Raw genomic sequence first — 19599 nt, forward strand, 5'->3', positions numbered from 1 at the left:
TTCACACTCAGATCGCTTCACTAACACACTTGGGGGCTGTGATTTCAGTCATCCTTCAGTCTGCTCTTTAGGCTAGCTCATGAATACTAAAAGATTAGCTCCTCTTGGGGTCTTTTGAGTTACCAACCCCATTCATAGGCCTCTGGAGTAAAAATTTAGGGTCTAGACATGGGAATATAGATCACAGAAATGATGGGTCAGGGCTGGAGAGATGGCTTGGTAAGTACCTGCCTCAAAAGCACAAGGAAGCCAGGCAGTGATAGCACGCGCCTTTAATCCTAGCACTCAGGATCTCTGAGTTCAAGGCCAGCCTGGTCTACAGAGTGAATTCTATGACAGCCAAAGCTACACAGAGAAACCCAGTCTCAATAAAACAAAACCCGAAAACAGACAAGGATTCTGAGTTTGGATTCCCAGTACCTCTCCCCAAAACCCAGGAGTGGCCTGGTGGTGGAGCCACACAAGTTTAATCCCTAGATTTGGAGGCAGGAGCAGGCAGATTTCTTGAGTTTGAGGCCAGCTTGGTCTACAAAGTTCCAGAACAGCTGAGACTACCCAGAGAGACCCTGTTCTGAAAGATCAAATAAAAAACAAAACAAAACCAAACACCACCAACAGAACCCACAAGTGGTGGCATGATCCTTTAACTCCGATATTGGAGATCGTGCTGAGACAGGCGGATTCCCGTAACTCACTGGCCAGTCAGCCAAGCCTAGTCTAATCAGGAACTTCAGACTTTCTAAGACCATGTCCCAAAACAAAGGTAGAGAGTATTAGCACTGTAGTAATGACCTTAGTTCTACATGCCCAAATGTGTACATACTCCCCTATTACTTAATATGTAGTATATGAGGAACTACATACATATACACACATAAACATGTTTACATATGCATATATACACGTACTACATAAACATGTATGTCTATATATACATGCATGTACACACATAAATTTTTCTTTTGCTATTGGATCATGAGATGTGGCTTAAGCCAGGCTGCAACTTGAGAGCTTTCTGCTTCTGTGTGTTATGTATGCCACCATCCTGCTCAGTGCTCACTTTTATATTTCTTATTACCTTTTATGTAGGATATAAGCAGTTTGTCAATGGGTCTTGTAGGGGTTATTTTAAGGACATGAAAAGATGGGGCCTTTAACCATCCTAGCACATGTACTCTACTTGTGAACCACACCTCTAACTTAAGGGTTATTTTTTAGATAGCCTGAAATACAATGAAATTCTATCTAGAGGTGTGGTTCACAAGTAGTCAGAACTACTGTTGAGTACCACCTGGCCCAGTTTTTTTTTTTAAGAATGACTTTATTGTTTTTAATTATGAGTTTATCTGCAAATGAGTGCAGGTGCCCTCGAAGGCTAGAGGCTTCAGATCTCCCTGGAGCCAGAGTTACAGGCAGTTTGTGAGCTGCCTGATGTGGGTGCTGAGAACAGAACACAGGTGTTCTGGAAGAATACGAAGTGCCCTTAATCACTGAGCCACCTCTTCACCCCTCTTCTCATTGTTACGTAATAAAGGAAAGTCATTCAGCTGATGAAATTTCATTCTGTGTATGGTGGTTACACAGTAAATATTACATGGGCAAATGGATTTAACTCTAGTACTAACAGCTGTAGGCAAGGGCACTCCTTCACCTTACACATGAGCTGTATAAGAAAGATTAGCAGGAACTTGACTAAATGAGTCAAGTCCTATTTTTGTGTGTGTGTAGCTCTGGTTGTCCTAGAACTCACTCTGTAGACCAGGCTGGCCTTGAACTCAAGAGATTCACCTGGCCCTGCCTTCAGAGTGCTGGGATTAAAGGTGTGCACCATCATGCCCTGCTTGGATGACCGAACTCTTGATTCTCCTGTTTCTATTTCCCAAGTGCTGGGATTACAGGTTTTTGCCATCATACCTAGGTATACTTTATTTTAGATACTAGATTTTTTTTCTTTTTGAGACAGGGTTTCACTATGTAGCTCTGGCTAGCCTAGAAGAGATCTATGTGGGTCTCTCCATTGAATGCTGGGATTAAAGGCATGTGCCACCATACTCAGCCTCTTTTTAGTGACATAAGAGTTGTCACATTGCCAGGCGATGGTGGCGCACGCCTTTAATCCCATCACTCGGGAGGCAGAGGCAGGCGGATCTCTGTGAGTTCGAGGCCAGCCTGGTCTACAGAGCTAGTTCCAGGACAGGCACCAAAAACTACAGAGAAACCCTGTCTCAAAAAAAAAAAAAAAAAAGAGTTGTCACATTACATATTTTTGTTTCCACTATTATGGTAAAAATATTTCTGGTGTGTGGTTCTCTCTCTCTCTCTCTCTCTCTCTCTCTCTCACACACACACACACACACACACACACACACCAAAAAGTATGTTTACTTAGAAAAGTATATTCAACACCCCAAATGCAAAGACAGGTTGGACTGAGCTTAGAGTTCCTGATATCCTACTGCTGACCCTAGGGAAGAAGTAATGTACCATCCACTCATAGGCCCACATATCTGATCCAGGCTAAGGTGCTGGAAAAATAATCTCAGAACAGTTCCAAGTCAATATGAGAAGCCATGGTAGAAACAGTTTTAAGTGGGAAGCCTCCAATCCTCCCTGGTTGGTGCTTTTCTGTGGGTTTCTCTGTTTGAGTCCAAACCCCTTACAAAGCACCTTCAGACACAAGTCACGGCAGGAAGTCCAGAAGGCTCTGTACAAGAACTATGTGAGTAATGGTTAAAGAAAACCGAGGACCAGATCCCCTGTCCCACAGCTGGAATAAGCAGTTGAAGCTTAGGTGGTTTTCCTCTTCTTGGCAGATGGGCGCTCAAATACATCACGTACCCCAGCTGCCTTCTGTTTAAAGAACTTTGTGTTCTGGGCACTCTCTTGGCCCCATGCAGAGTCAAAGGAAGTGGTATCTTGATCCACAAGGTGGGTGTACTTGGTACGACCAGACCGTCCAAAATTCTTGACCTGAAAGAAGGGTGGACAATTATGACAGCAAACAAACCCCCATGCTCAGCCCCCAGTCTGCTTTGTTTACTGAGAATCCCCATACCTGCATGACTTTTGGAAGAATGGTTTTGTTGAAATGGTCCTCAAGAGTAGGTGCACTAAAATCCCTCTTGTAGACCTCTTCATCCTCATCCTGTGGAAAAGAACCTTATCAGTCTGTGGTTTTTACTTTCCACATATGCAAACCACAAACTATTAAACACAACAAAGGAACCAGAGGGTAACGAGCCTTTCTTTCAGAAAGGTGGGGAGACGGTGTTTTCTGATACTGTTATGCTCCCTACAAGCCTGTTCTGATCCTGTTCATTCATGCAGGTTCAGTTCTGAAGTCCCTACATCTCCAATCCTTTTACATGTGCACCTTTACTTGGACACTGTGTTAGAACCTGAAATATAGTGGGTGAAAATCATTCCTAATGTTCCCAAGGCAGATTCCTTTCCTGATTTTATTTTTTTATATGTAGGAACATCATTCTGTCAATGATCTAGATTCAAAATTGAGTATCTCCTGTACATTCATTTACTACAGCCTATGAACTATTCACCTGGGTAGGAGGATCTTTTTATAGTTATTATTAATATTTATTTTTATTTCATGCTATTGGTGCTTTGCCTGCATGCATGTCTGTAAGGGTATTGATTCCTTGGATGTGGAGTTATAGACAGTTGTGAGCCATGTGGGTGCTGGGAACAGTACTCAGGTCCTTTGGAACTGCAACTGCAGCCAGTGCTCTTAACCACTGAGCCAACTCTCTAGCCCCTCTTTTTTTTTTTTTTCTTAAAAAATTATTTTATGTGTATGGGTACTTGCACATATGTCTGTGTTCCATGTATGTGCCTGGTACCGTTGAGCTCAGAAGGAGGTGTAGGACGCCCCTGGAATTGGAGTTTCAGTTGAGTTGCGAAGGGCCATTGTGGGTGATAGGAATCACATGTGGCTCTTCTGCAAGAGCAGCCATTGTTCTAATCACTGAAGCATCTCTCTAGGCCTTGCATTATAGAAGCCACCACAATGTTTCTAAAATGTAGCTCTTGGTTTTTTGAGATAGGGTTTCTTTGTGTAACAGCCTTGGCTGTCCTGGAACTCGCCTTGTAGACCAGGCTGGCCTCAAATTCACAGAGATCCGCCTGCCTCTGCCTCCTGGCTATGAACTGACTTCTAAAGGGTTTGAGAGCCTAATTAGTGGAGTATATAGATCCATGGCTTCACTTTCCGAGAGCGAGGTTTAGAACAAAGCAGCTGATGATTCTCGCTGCTCCTTTTGTTAACGACTGCATTTTCGTTCTGGGAAAGAACTAAGTGTTCTGAGTCTATGTCCAACCTCACTGACTCTGCCCCAAGACAGTTACAAATGTAGCCTAGACAAAACTGTGAATCTACTATTTTCATTCTGGGGAAAGAACTAAGTGTTCTGAGTCTATGTCCAACCTCACTGACTGACTGCCCCAAGACAGTTACAAATGTAGCCTAGACAAAACTGTGAATCTACTATTTTAAGTATCATCCCCCACCTCCAGAGACAGGGGTTCTCTGTGTAGCCCTGGAACTCACAGTGTAGTCCAGGTTGGCCTCAAACTCACTGATCTGCCTGCCAGGGCATCCTAAGTGCTGGGATTAAAGGTGTATGCCACAACTGCCCCAGCCTATCCTAAGTATCTCAATGATACTTCTTTCTGAGTTACTTAATGCCCTGGTTTAATTGTGCAGATGACAATGCAATGTCACAATGTCAAAAGGTTGGACATGTCTGTAAGCTATTACTACTGCCCAGTTTTCTGACTCCCCTTTCACTTACCATGAAGAAGGCACCCCGGTGATAATACTTTTGCAAAAATTTGTATTTGCCCTTAACAGCTTTGTTGGTAATGACTTTGCCATTTGCCCGAAGTTCAGCCCGCCTTTCTTCCTCAGTCAGGTTTCGCATGCGTTCAATTTCTGCTTTCTCCTTTTCAAGTCTATCCAGAGAACAAAAGTATTAGTATTTTTCTGAATTCAGAAAGCCCAACAGCTGAAGATAATGGTCCACCTTCTTTCAGGCACCATGCGCCTTTTCCTATTTCATTCGCTCACTCACACACTAATTCACTCATAGCAGGTCTGCTATATAGCTGGCCTGGAACTCTCAACCTCATGCCTCCTCTCCTAACTGCTAGTATTATGGACAGGCTCAAGCTGTCAAACCCAGTTATACCTTTAGTTCTGGTCACTGCTTTTAGAAGTCAAGATCAGGAGTACAATGAACAAAAACATGAGTTGGTCTTCATTATTGTCTTTGCCAGAACAGGACTATATAAATGTCCCAAAATTGATTCTAGTCTGAGGTTCAGATATATTGTTACTGCTTGATTTTACAACACTAATTCTGTCTTCCCTCAAATACATTAACTTTTAAAACAAAATTAGAATGAATTCAAAATAACTGGCAAATTTACACAATGGAGTACTACACAGCAGAAAAAAATAACGACATCTTGAATTCTGCAGGAAAATGGATGGAGCTAGAAAACATCATTTTGAGTGAGGTAACCCAGACAGAAAGACAATTATCACATGTACTCACTCATAGGTGGTTTTTAAACATAAAGCAAACCATCCTACAAACCACAATCCCAGAGAATTTAGACAACAATGAGGACACTAAGAGAGACTTCCATAGAGCTAATCTACATAGGAAGTAGAAAAAGACAAGATCTCCTGAGTAATTTGGGAACATGGGGACCTTGGGGGAGGGTTGAAGGGGAGAGGGGAGAGGCAGGGAGGGGAGCTGTAGAGCTCAAAGAAAAAAAAAAAGCTACATGGCAATACTTAGGATAATAATAAAAACAAACAAATAAAAGACCCAAACAAAATAACTGGCAAGATTTTGCTCATAATCCTTCATAAGCATACTGTAATTCATACATCACATCACAAATTAAGGATTACCAATATTAAGTACAGTGGGTTTTAAACCTTATTCTGGGGGAAAAGGGAGATGATATCCTTTTTCTCAGAAAAATATTATGTGTACATATAATTTTAACATTAAAGTCTAGGCCGGGCAGTGGTGGCGCACGCCTTTAATCCCAGCACTCGGGAGGCAGAGGCAGGCAGATCTCTGGGAGTTCGAGGCCAGCCTGGTCTACAAGAGCTAGTTCCAGGACAGGCACCAAAAACTACAGAGAAACCCTGTCTCGAAAAACCAAAAAAAAAAAAAAAAAAGAACATTAAAGTCTAATACAAGGGTTTGGGATGTGACTCAGTGGTACAATCCTTACCTAGGGTGCATGAAGCCTGATTCCTGTCTCTAGCACCATACAAACTGGCCGTGGGAACACATGCTAACTAGCTCTCAGAAGGCAAAGTCAGAGGAGCAGAAGCTCAAGGTCACATAGAACACTTTCTTAAAAAACAAAAAGACTCAACTCCAGCTATAAGGAACGTGATATTCATCCCCTAGTCTGTATTCTACAGGCACCAACCCTCACACAGATACATATCCATACACATTCACATATATATACACATAATTATAAAAAAATCTCAGGCTGGAAGATGGCTCCACCAGCGGTTAAGAGAACACTGAAGGTCCTGAGTTGAATTCCCAGTAACCACACGGTAGTTCACAACCATCTGTAACAGGATCTGATGCCTTCTTCTGGTATACATGAAACAGCACATTCATGTACATAAAATACATAAATAAATCTTAAAAAAAAAAAAAACCTCAAGCCTGGCATGGTGCCACACACCTTTAAGTCTAGTACTCAGGAGGCAGAGGCCGGTGGATCTCTAAGAGTTTGAGGCAGCCTGGATTACATAGCAAGTTCTAGGTCAGCCAAGGATTCTGCCTCAAAGGAAAAAAAAAAAAAAAAAAGAAAGCCCAGTATAAGAACACCGGAAACTACAAATAAAGACAGTTATGTAGTGGTGGCTTTGCTTTGTAGGTTAGTAGTGCAGAAAGGAACTTGCGTTCCACGGTACTTGCCACTCTGCCCTCCTAGGGGTAGGATATGCTTTTCTGCCCCCTTTTCCTGGACTGCCCTGTGGCTCCATCTGAATAATAAAAATAGCACAGAAGTGACACAGGAGCTCTGGAACCTAAAACTCAGGAGACACTGCCAGTTTCCACCATGCCTGGAGGTAAAGTGTGAGCAAAGAGAGACTGAGGGGAAATGAAGCATCTAGCCACGCCGGAGAAGGGCTTCTGGACGCTCTGGCCCAGGCAGTCCTCCAGCTCAAGTGAACACTACTAGAGGAACTGCTTGGTCAACCTCCACTGCTGAGAAAAACACAGTACCATTGTTTCAAGCAACTCAATTCTGAGTCACAACATGAGAAACTAGTAATATTTGTGCTTAATAGGAAACTAAAGGATCTTAGCTGTTCGCAGATAAACTAGTGCCATTAGAGGCACCAGTGGCCTTCCCAATACTCACGCTTCTCGGTCTTCTCTGTCCCTCTTGATTCTCTTGAGCTCTCGGACTTTCCATGCCTCATATTCCTCCTCATCATTTTCGTCATCGGTATTGAGTGCGTCCAGGGCAGCGAGAGACCGCTTGTTCTCCTCCAGCTCTTTCTTGGTCTCTTCTTCTACAATCTGGGTAAGGAAAACAATTCAGCTACTTGAGTCCATCTCGCTGTACACAGAGGCTGGCACTCAATCCAGGACCCTCCCAGCACCTTTAGTGTGTACTTGCGCCGCTCCTCAGCCATGCGTTTTGCTTCCTGTTCCAGTTCCTTCTGTTTCAATGCTTCAGCTTCTCGTTCTTGAACTGTCACTCGGTCCTTCCTGCATCACAGAGGTCCTGTTCATTACCCAAAGTCCTTAGTGCGGAACTGTGCCCTTCAGATTTAGTCCACGCCAAAACCCAAGCCAGGTGCATTTCAGCTCTACTTCCTCCCCCAGTACCAAGACTGAACGAACAAGACTTCAGTGTGTGCGAGACGTTGTATTTCTGGTCTTTTAGAACTTTTCTTCAATTTTTTCATTTTTATTTTACTTTTTTGAGACAGGGCCTCACTACATAGCCTTCACAGGTCTGAAACTCCCTATGTAGACCAGGGAGGCCCAGAATTCACAGAGACCCACCTGTTTCTGCCCCCTGAGTGCAGGCATTAAAGATGTGGTACCACCATGTCCAGTTCTTCTTTTAATGCCACAAAGTTTAGGAGGGGGCACTGGACACCCCGGAACTGCAGTTACAGATGGCTATTAGTTGCCATGTGGGTGTTGGGAATTGAGCCTGGGTGCTCTGGAAGACAACTCTAGTGATCTTATCCGCTAAGCCATCTTTCGAAGCATCTTGTTTGTTTGACAAAAAGTTTATGGAGCGCTGGTTAGCTTTAAACTCATGGCAATCCTCCAGCCTCATCCTCCCAGAATGTTAGGATTAAAAACAATTACCACAATGCCTAGCTAAGTAAGTTCTCTACCAACTGAGCTATTTGCTGTTTTCTCTATCCTTAAGTATAGCATGACCACTTTCTCCTCTCCTGGTAATGGGATTTGAACCCTGGATTTGGTACACGAGGCAAATGCTCTACTACTTAGCTATATCCTTTGCTCTTTTATTATTATTACAAAAAAAAATCTTCAAGGTCAGCCTGGTCTATGTAGCTGAGTTCCAGAACAGCCAGGGCTACATAGAGAAACCCTGTTTCAACCCTGTCCCCCACCCCTCCCCCCAAAAAAACTTTTCAAGTTTCATGTGATTGGATGTCTTGCCTACATGTATGTCTGTATCCTGAATACATGCCTGGTACCCATGGAGGCCAGAGAGGGCACTGAATCCCATGAAGCTGGAATCAGACATGGTTATGAGACACTGTATGGCTCTTGGGCATTGAACCCAGGTCTTCTGGAAGAGCAGCAAGAGCTATTAAACTCTGAGCCATCTCTCCATGTTATTATTTTGAGTGTATTATGTATATGAGTGTATGACATATGTACCTAATGGTTAAGGTCAGAAGACAACTTCTGGGAATTGGTTTCTTCTTCACCAAATGGGAACTAGAGATTAAACTTAGGCATCAGGCTTGGTATCAAGTTCCTTACCCACTGAACCATCTGGCTGGTCCCACTCTTTTCATTTTTTTAAAATATTTATTTATTTATTTATTATGTATACAATATTCTTTCTGCATGTATGCCTGAAGGCCAGAAGAGGGCACCAGACTCCATTACAGATGGTTGTGAGCCACCATGTGGTTGCTGGGAATTGAACTCAGGACCTTTGGAAGAGCAGGCAATGCTCTTAACTGCTGAGCCATCTCTCCAGCCCCACTCTTTTTATTTTTGAAACAAGAAGGCACTACAGTGTTCATCCTGGCCTTGAACTTGTATCCTTTTCTCTCTGCCTCAACAGCTGGGACTACAGTGTCAACAGTTCATTCTAGGCCTTTTTGTTGTTTTGAGGCCCACACAAGTCTCACATAGGAATTTTACTGAGCCATCTTCTCACCCACCAATGCAGGCTGGCCTTGGACACTGGATGTCTGAGATAGTACTTCTATCTACCACTTCTCAAGGATGTGGATTGCAGGTGTGTGTCACAATGGCTAGCTTCATCTCAGGACTTTGCAGCACCAAAATTCCCTTAATCATTGATAATTGACTATTTAACAAGGATTTTGCTGGGTTAACTATAAACAGTAGGATTCCTAGGCATTAGGAAAGAAAGAAAAACTTGTTTTGCAAGCTTAATTTTGTGTTTAAAACATGACTTTCCCTGGTAATGTGTTAAAGCATTTTCCTAGCATATACATGGGTTTTATCTCTAGTATCACTCAGATAAAACAAAACAAAAACAGCCTCAACAAAAATTGATTAGTGGGGCTAGAGAGATGGCTCAGAGGTTAAGAGCACTGACTGCTCTTCCAGAGGTCCTCAGTTCAATTCCCAGCAACCAAATGGTGGCTCATAGCCATCTGTAATGAGATCTGGTGCCCTCTTCTGGCCAGCAAACATACATACAGACAAAACACGGCATACATAATAAATAAATAAATCTTAAAAAAAATTTGATTAGTAAGGCACATTTGTAAGCCCAGCACTTAGGATGCTGAGGCAAGAGGATCACAAGTCTGAAGCCAGTCTAGGCCTCATAGTGAATTTTGGCCATCTTAAACAGCACAGCAAAGGAAAAACACACACATACCCAAATCACCGTTATGTTGTGGGATATATGAACTGTGAACTAGGAGATCATGTTATTTAAATAAAGTCAACCATATGTCAAGAGTCAGAGCAAGCAACTAGTTGACTGGAAGTAACCATAGAGCGAGGAGAAGTTAGGATATCAGGGAGAGGGAGAGAGAGGGAAGAGGAGAGAGGGAGAGAGAGATACAGGAAGTAGAAACAGTTGGAGGAGTTTTTGTTTCAGATGGGATAAAAAAACAGAGGAGGAAGGCCAGCTGGGTGCCTTCTCTGCCTCTCTGAGTTAGCAGGTTTTCATCCCAGCATCTGGCTCCCGAGTCTTTATTGATAAAGTAGAATGATAAAAACAACACTTTTAGGCAAATCTGCTAACATCTGGCTACTTCTCAGCACCTCTGCTATAGAACCAGGGCACTTGGAAGAAGATTTACACTGCAGGAAAATGTGGGATATCGAGTCTTTTACTATCAGGCCTAGAACTTAACCATGTGGATTCTGTCTATTTGACTATTTTTCCCCTTTCCTCTGCTGGGGATTGAATTTAGGCCCTTGTGCATACTAAGCAAGCATTTATCACTGACCGATACTGTTAGTCTCCTTTTTGAGAATTAGAGAGTTTTCTTAATTGTCCAGGCTTGTCTTGATCTAGCAATCCTCCGACCTCAGCCTGCTGAGTAGCTGGGAATCCAGGCCTGGCTGAGCAGGTCTGGCACACACTTACTTTCGAATGAAGACAGGCTTAAGTCGAGGCTCCATTTCGTCTTCACTGTCCGTGTACTCCTCATACTCAGACTCTGACTCCGACTCCTCCCCGGAGCGTCCTTCATCTTCCAATTCCATGACTTCCATCTCTTCGTTTTTCCTCTCCTGTGCTCGCTGACGCATCATGCCACGGCGCCGCTCTATTTCCTATGAAGGCATTTAGCCAGTTATTCAAACGGCTTGTGCTCCAAATCTGTTTGGTTGGCGCTAAGGACTGAACTCAGGGCTTTGTTTACACTAAGTCCAAGTCCTACTGTTGAGTCCCTAGTATAGCTTTGCTTTTTTTTTTTTTTTAAATAAAGTGAGAGGAAAGATTTATTTATTCATTATGTATACAGTGTTCTGCATGTCAGAAGAGGGCACCAGATCTTACTACAGATGGTTGTGAGCCACCATATGGTTGCTGGGAATTGAACTCAGGGCCTTTGGAATAGCAGGCAGTGCTCTTAACCGCTGAGCCATCTCCCCAGCCCCCTAGTATAGCTTTGGTTTTATCTTCAACAGGTTCAAGAAACACTGACACGAGGAAGCAAAAATCCAGCATGATTTAGTTTTCTGTCGTATCCCCAACAAATATGAATCACAACCAAAGTTCAGCTAAGAGTAGCAAATCTTATACCTGTAGAGCCTCAAAAATGAGTAAGTACTGGTCTCAATTTTTCATTGTACCCTGGGGGAAACATCCCACGTTCTTCCCTCTTACCTCATCATCAATTTCTTCCTCCTCTTCTTCACTGCTATCTTCTCGTTCCACGCGCCAGGCATCTCCTTCTACTTCTGAGTCACTTTCTCCTACCACTTCAGGTTCCACTATTTTCCGGTGTCGAGCCAATCTGAAAAGCAGAGTTTCCAAATGTACTATCAATATCAATATATATATGAACTATATATATATATGAACACCAACCACATTTGCTTGCTTGCAATGTCCTGAAATTACATCATTTGCTTTCTTTCTTCTCTTTCTCCCCACTTCTCTCTATTTTTTTCTACTCTCCAATATTTTTTACTCCTTAGCCCTAGCTGATCTTTTTTTTTTTTTTTATTATGTATACAATATTCTTTCTGCGTGTATGCCTGCAGGCCAGAAGAGGGCACCAGACCTCATTACAGATGGTTGTGAGCCACCATGTGGTTGCTGGGAATTGAACTCAGGACCTTTGGAAGAGCAGGCAATGCTCTCTCCAGCCCTGCCCTAGCTGATCTTGAACTCATTCTGTAGACCAGGTTGGTCTTAAATTCAGAGAGATCCACCTGCCTAATATTGAAGTCTTAAGACGGAAAAACTAAACTTCAGATTCCAGAAACTAAAACAGTTAACAGTAGAATGTCTGAAAAAGTCATAAGGAATCATACTGCTGTCTGTCTATCTAAAGTTAGATATGACACATATAAGTCTGTGTACACACATACATACATAATTTAAATAAAAATTTCCTACCGTAGTTGACAATATTTACCTCCTCAAGAGCCACAGACCATCTAATAAAAACCCCCAAACCAGGTATGACAAGCCGCTCTCTCATATTGTTGATCAGGGGAGTCCAAAGGACCCCCAAAACATTACAGGTTACCACTGTTGCTCTTGGTAGTTTCCCAGAGGTTGAAGGCAAGTGACTACTGTCGAAGGCACCATGTACTTTGGACACAGGATCTAGAGAATCCAAGTTGTACCTGATCTTAGAGCCCCCTCCTTGAGGAGTAGTATGCACGGTACCAGAAGACACCATGCAAGTTCTCAAGTGAGGGAGGCAATCAAAAGCCCTACCCAGCTATGAATCCTATGAACTACAATAACTACCAGCATAGCACGATAACCTTATGGGTGTAATAATGACACACCTATGTTAGTGGTAACCAAAAGCTCTCTAATTGGACTTAAGACTTGTTCAGCAAGAGGGAAACCATATTTGGTAATGAAAACTTGGCCAACTATCCATAGCTTCTGAGATCCTGGAGGAGTACCTGGAACTGCTACTTTATTAAACCAGCTTAATTCCTAACTGTAGTCTAAATAACAATTTCCAGCTGTATTCTAAATATTTATACTTATACCTATAGCTCTCACCCCTCATCAAAGAAATCTTTCTTTGAAACAGAAGAAACCCATTACAGAAAACTACAACCAATCAAAATTCAAAGAATGAAATGATCATGGGGTACCCAGTTCCAATTAATAATTTCTACACCATAACTCCTGCACCTGAGGCTTGGGGAATATCGGAGAAGAGGGGACAGAAGCCAGAGGCAGAGGAACAGGAAGTCTGCTGTGAAAGTACTTGTCCTAGAAATGTCAGGGAAGCTACAGACCCATGAATTCTTAGCAACATGGCTGCCTAAATAAGACCCGAACAAGGACTACACCAATAGACAAACTAACTTAGAAAGGGGAAATCTCATAGGGCCCCAGCTTCATTCAAAGAACTTCAGGTAACTAAGGAATACTGAGAGAAGAAAAACTAGGTTTCCCCAGGGAAGAGTCCCTGCCTCCAGTTGGTTATACTATACTATACTATTACTATACCAATGGCCAGCCCTGAAATCATACACACACAAGTAACACTATACAGACTGAGCAGGTTGTGTTTATATATTTAGGCAGGCATGTGTATGTGAATCAGTAACTTAAGAAAAAGAGGCCGGCTGGCAGGTGGGTGCATGCCTTTAATCCTAGCACACGGGAAGTAGAGGTAGCAGTATCAAGGTCAGCCTAGTTTACAAAGGTAATTCCAGTACATCCAGGGCCACACACAGAGAAAAACAACAACAACAACAAAGAAAGAAAGAAAAAGAGGCCAATAATTTGAGATAGTAAGGGGAGAGAGAGAGAGGAAAGAGGGAAATGCTATAATTATATTTTAATTTCAAAAAAATTTAAAAATTATACATACAACCCAAAAGACTAAAACAGAGTTTCAGAGTACATAGTTAAGTTGGGCCTAACATTTTTTTTTTTTTTTAGTATTTATCTATTTTATGTATGAGAGCTCTATCTGCATTCACACCTGCGCACCAGAAGAGGGCATCAGATCATCAGATCCCACCACGGTTGGCTGTGAATCACCATGTGGTTTCTGGGAACTCTAGAAGAGCAGCCAGTGTTCTCAACCTCTGAGCCATCTCTCCAACCCCCTAAAACATTAGTTTAGGTATGACCTTGGGGGGCACATTAGGGATCTTTTTAATGGTTCAAGTAGCTCAGACACGAATCTCCTCACACACCCTATTTTTCCTCCTACTTGTCATTTTAACTTATTGGTCTTTAGAACAATCAGAAGAGCAAGCTGTGTGGCTCACACCTGTAATGACAGTACTGAGAAGCCAGACAGGACGATCACTGCCACCCTAGGTCATTCTGGGCTACAATACAAGAAACAACTGTATGTTGGGCTGGTGGTGTCACACGCCTTTAATCCCAGGACTTGGGAGGTAGAAGCAGGCATATCACTGAGTTTGGGGCCAGCCTGGTCTATAGAATGAGTTCCAGGATGATCAGGGCTACACAGAAAATCCCTGTTTTGAAAAACCAAAACGAAAACAGACAAAAAAAAAAAAATGGAGCCGGGCGGTGGTGGCGCATGCCTTTAATTCCAGCACTCGGGAGGCAGAGGCAGGCGGATCTCTGTGAGTTTGAGGCCAGCCTAGTCTACAAGAGCTAGTTCCAGGACAGGAACCAAAGGCTATGGAGAAACCCTGTCTCGAAAATCCAAGAAAAAAAACAAAAAAATAAAGAAAAGATAAAATTAGTTTCTCAAATTTTAAGGCATATCTTTAGAAGCTAATTACAGTCATTAGGCCTAGACATACAGAGCTGTTTTCTGAAGCTGCTACTTCCTGGCTTTGGTCATGTCACTTCCCTAACTCTTTGCTGCCTTAGTTCCTCACCTTTAATATAGGTATAGGCACCACTCTTATAAGAGCTAGCAAGTGTCACCTATTGGTGACACATATTAGCTGTCATCTCCTGAGAGGTCAGAGTTCAGGAAACACAACTCTACACATTACCTCTCTTCTACATCTTCACTGATGCGGTTCTGTAAACGCCGAAGTCGGGGGTCACTAGACGAATCCTCTTCCTGTTCCTCAGGCTCTGCCTCTTGTTCCTTAGCTTTCTTAATGAATTGAAATTCTTCATCCTCTTCATCTGAGGACTCCATAGGGGCATAATCTGGCCTCTTTCCGGACACATAACGTTTTACCTTTACTTTTTCCATTGAAATCTCACCTGGGCAAGAGAGATAATGTTTCAGTAACCTCTTTCCCAATTCCCTTCAACTCTTGGTCTATGCAGACAGAGCCTTGGGTTCCTGATGGACCAGAGTCTAAAGAGGATATGGCAGCCATTATCCAACTGCACATCCATCTCTCAGTGCTTTCCTATAAAGACTATGGCAGGAAAGGCATTTTATGAATACCAACACCAAGACATCAAGAGGTACCTTGGGGACGATGAAGTAGAAGACTGTGAGCAGTGAAACTCTAGACCCCTCTTCCCCCCACCACAAATTCATGCTTTGTCATCATGATTTGAATGGGAATGTTCCCTGGGGGCTCAGGTGTTTGAACACTTGGGTCCCAGTTGGTGGTGCTGTTAGAGTATATTCAGGAGATGCAGCCTTGCTAGAGGAAGTATGCCACTAGGGTAAGCTGAGGTTTCAGAGTCATGCACCATCCCTACTGCAGTGCCTGTGTACTCGTCTCGCTCTCCCTGCTGCATGCTTGCAGTTCAAGACAGGAGCCCTCAGCTCCCTGCTTCTGCTGCCATACCTTGCTCTGCCTCCATGGACTCTAATCCTCTAAAATCAGAAACCCAAATAAACTCTTTTTTATAAATTGCCTTGATCATGGCAATAGAAAAGTAGCAAATGCACCCTTATTAAACAAATTCTTAGTAACAGTTCCCAGAATATTAGCAAGAATAATTTAAGTGGAAACATTAAACACTTTTTTTAGGAGCAGGGGTTGGGTGGGGGGTGGGGAGTGGGGGAGAAAGGGTTTCTCTCTGTAGCCTTGACTGTTCTGGAACTCACTCTGTAGACCAGGCTGGCTTTGAACTCAAGAGATTTGCCTGCCTCCGCCCACAGAGTGCTGGGATTAAAGGCCTGTGCCACCACTGCCTAGGTCACTCACACATTTTTCTTTTTTAAAGCTCTCTCTGAGATTTGTGTGTATATGAGTGGTTTACGCACAAGTATGCAGATGGGCTAGAAGTTGATTCAGGTGCCTTGATCATTTTCCACCTTATTTTTAAATCAAAATTTAAAATATTTATGTATATGACTGTTTCGACAGCATGTATGAATGCATGCCACAAACATGAATATGAATGCTTAGCGCTTGAGGAAGTCAGAAGAGGGCTTCTGATTTCCTGGAATAACAGCTATGGATGACTGAGGCTCACAGTCCTCTCTAAAAGCAACTGAGCCATCCCTCCAGTCCAGACACTTGTTTTTCAGAGATGGGGTTTCCCTATGTAGACCTGGCTGATGTGGAACTGGGTAAGTTAGACTAGGCTGGCCTCAGTCTTAGAGATCTGTCTGCCTCTGCCTACTGAGTGCGGTGCTTAAAGGCGTGCGATATCACACTCGGCCTTTATAATACTCTCCCTCTCTTCTCTTCTTCCTACAAGGGGGTATATCCATTTTGCGTGGATGCTCGGGGTCTGAACTCAGGCACTGAAGGCAAAGCTATCTCCCTAGCTCCTCCCGGAGAGGCTATGTATATCCTTTACAACACAGTTTAATACTCTAGGCGGGTGGTGGTGCACACCTTTAATCCCAGCACTCGGGAGGCAGAGGCAGGCGGATCTCTGTGAGTTTAAGGCCAGCCTGAATTCACAGAGATCCACCTGTCTCTGCCTCCCAAGTGCTGAGATTAAAACATGTGCCGCCACCGCCCAGGAAAAAAAAAATCTAATTTTTCCAATTTCTACCTTCTTTTCCTCTAGCTCTATGCTGAACCAGATGATCTCTTCTAAAGCACAAACAAGCTGGAGCAGGTAGTCTTAGGTGCTGAACCATCTCTTCAGCTCCCTACTTTTAACGATGCTGTGTGTAGCTATGTGCAGGTGCCGGCAGATGTCAGAGATGCTAGATCTCCCTGGATTTGGCGTTACAAGTGGTTGCTGAGTCGCCTGATATGGGTGCTGGCAACTGACCTTGGGTCCTCTGGAAAGGCAGTATGTGCTCTGAATCGCCGAGCCACCTCTCTAGCCTCCTTTACGTTTTCTACTCTGAGAGAGGATCTCACTAAGTCGAGTGCATCCCGTGTCCCCCAGCCTTTAGGCTACATGATGGGGTGCGAATATGGGTGGGACGGAGGAATAAACTAAGGCTAAGTCTATAGGGTCAGCAGGGCTGATATGGCCTCCCTAAGGCAGGTTTGAGGGATACTGAGGCTGAAAGGTAAGATCAGACCGGAGGGGAGGGGAGCCAGTACCTTTCTCATTGCGAACTGGGACGGCCCCAGCCGTAGACTGAATAGGCGGTTGCTTCATGAGTGCGCTTGGGACCGACATGGTGACGGCTGCGGTGGAGACTCCCAAAGCTTGATAAAAAATCCCAACAGCGAAGCCCAAGGAACACAACACCGCTTCCCACCTAGCTCCGCCAGATACTGCTGCGCGACTGACAGAAACAACTTCCGGCAGAACTAGAGGAACCGGAAATTTACAAGCAGAGGATTGTGGGATTTTGGAGGACCGCTGAGCGCCGACTGCTTAAAGGGGCTGGACTGATAATTCGCGCGTTTCCGTAGGCAGTTTTCCCGCCTTCACCCTCTCAGGATTTGGAAGCTCCTTCTGGCGGGCAGTTGCTTCTTTGGTGTTTTGGTAAGGCTCAGGAAGGTTCGGATTAAAGGTTTTATTAATTATGTTTTGAAGAAACTGAGCAGATAGTGAGGGGCTGTTTGTGCATAATGTTGAAAGCTCAGAAGTGTAAAAAGTTTGAGCCGGATAGATGTGGGTCGTGCCTGTCATCCTAGCATCTGGGAAGCTGACACAGGATTGCCGCGTTTTGGAGCCTGGGCATCTGAATGAGATCCTGCCTAAAAAAAAAAAAAAAAAAAAAAAAGAAAGGAAAAAAAAAGAAAAAGAAAACCCACTATCCCTCTGTTGACTGGAGCACATGCCTTTAATTCTAGCTCTCGGGAGGCCGACTCAGGCGGATTTCTGAGAGACTGAGCCTAGTTCTACAAAGTGAAAATTCTGGGAGTACTGTATTATAGAGGACCTTGAAGGTGCTACTAATATAATTATCAATTTATTTCACTTGTTTTCTACAATTGGGCCCTTGCTGGGTGAAGACAGGAAACTGGCAAACTTTAAGTAGTGAGGGATAGCGTAGACAAATCCTTATCCTTTTTTTTTTTCGGGGGGGGGGTGGTTTCGAGAGACAAATCTTTGTTCTTTCTTTAGTTTTGAGACTGTTTTGCCTTGCTCAGGCAGGTTTTTTGTTTTGTTTGTTTTTGCCTCCAAGCTGGTTTTTGTGTGTTTTTCACCCTCGATTCCTAGGCTTCTACACAGAGGTGTGTCACTTTACCCGTTATAGAAAACTTATATTATGAATTTATTAGCTCAGAAATGTATGTTTCTTGGCTGGTGGTGCAGTTCAGCAGTAGAACACTTGCTGGGAGTGAGCCTTAGCATGGAGAAGGGAATTGATCATTGTTTTGGTTCATGGCAATCCAAGAGAACACTAGGAAAAGGCTTAGTGTAAGGTCCTGACTTTATGAAAGAGTTTATGGAACTCTTATGCGGTAATGCCCATATTCTGAGGCTTTTAGCTTTTTTTTTTAAAGACTTGGGGCAGCCTTATGTATGTATCCCCAGCAGGCCTCTAACTCCCAGAGTAATGGAGAATGACTTTGAAGTTCTGGTCCTCCTTCCTTCACCTGCCTAGAGCTGAGATTACAGGTGTGGGTCACCATGCCTGGTTTTATGTGACGCTGGGGAGAGGCCAAGTTGGAGCATCCTACCGAGTTACATTCCCAGCCTGTTTCGGCTTTTAAAGTCCTCTAGGACATTGACCCCCAGACAGAGTCCTTCTATGTAGCCCAGACTGACGGGTTCCTTCTTGCTATCTTCTCCATGACAGCAATTCTGGGTCACACTGACCACATGTGGGTTTTCTTTAGTTCAAAACAGGCGAGCAGATAGTCACGCGCAATTTAAACCAGCGTCGTCAGCTATTAGAAACAAACAACACAAATGCTTACTTTTGTTTTTTACTCCCCCCCCACCTTATTTTGAGACAGGGGTTCATGTAGCTCATGCCTCCCTTAAGCTGCCTATGAAGCTGATGATGACTTTGAAATTCCTGATCCACCTGCCTCCACGGCCCACATTTGGGGTGACGGGCATGGGGCATCAGGCTTCGCTGCTTCCCTTATTAGGAAGTACAGTAGCAGTCACGTGTGCTTTTCCAGCCTGTGGTATCGCAAGGGGCAGAGGTGGGCGGGGTCCAGGCTGAATGTTGACTTTGCGGTGTGCACAGCTGCTGGTTGAAGGAAAGGGTGCCTTTGTGTGCACGCATGCGCAAGGAGGCCAGTGGCCAATCTTGGATGACTTTCCTTAGGAGCTGTCCACCTTTAAAAAAAAAATCTTATTTTTGTTATTATTTGTGTGTTGGTGCACAGAAGATCAGGACAGCAATGAGAAATCGTACTTATGTGGGTTGGGAATCGAAAC

The 19599-nt window shown here is 43.7% G+C and overlaps 2 protein-coding genes across 4 annotated transcripts in view; one reads left to right on the forward strand and one right to left on the reverse strand.

The window, feature by feature from the left end:
- Positions 1-255: 255 nt before the first annotated feature.
- Mfap1 (microfibril associated protein 1) lies at positions 256-17561 on the reverse strand. Its single transcript, XM_075961967.1, has 10 exons — positions 17352-17561; positions 14919-15138; positions 11617-11746; positions 10873-11060; positions 7676-7784; positions 7432-7592; positions 4809-4968; positions 3056-3145; positions 2196-2970; positions 256-1763 (listed from the first exon to the last, which is right to left on the reverse strand). The coding sequence occupies exons 1-9, from the start codon at positions 17428-17430 to the stop codon at positions 2788-2790; spliced, it is 1320 nt and encodes a 439-aa protein (XP_075818082.1). The 5' UTR covers positions 17431-17561; the 3' UTR covers positions 256-1763; positions 2196-2787.
- Positions 17562-17601: 40 nt separating this feature from the next.
- Wdr76 (WD repeat domain 76) overlaps positions 17602-19599 on the forward strand; it is a 33176-nt gene continuing 31178 nt past the window's right edge. The window contains exon 1 of one of the 3 annotated variants that reach the window (XM_075961983.1): positions 17602-17742. The gene's annotated coding sequence lies outside the window, so the exon portion shown is untranslated. The remainder of the gene's footprint in view (positions 17743-19599) is intronic. The other 2 variants (XM_075961982.1, XM_075961984.1) reach the window with 2 other exon arrangements.

Source organism: Microtus pennsylvanicus, chromosome 2 (assembly GCF_037038515.1).
Source record: "Microtus pennsylvanicus isolate mMicPen1 chromosome 2, mMicPen1.hap1, whole genome shotgun sequence".
Classification (NCBI taxonomy): domain Eukaryota; kingdom Metazoa; phylum Chordata; class Mammalia; order Rodentia; family Cricetidae; genus Microtus; species Microtus pennsylvanicus.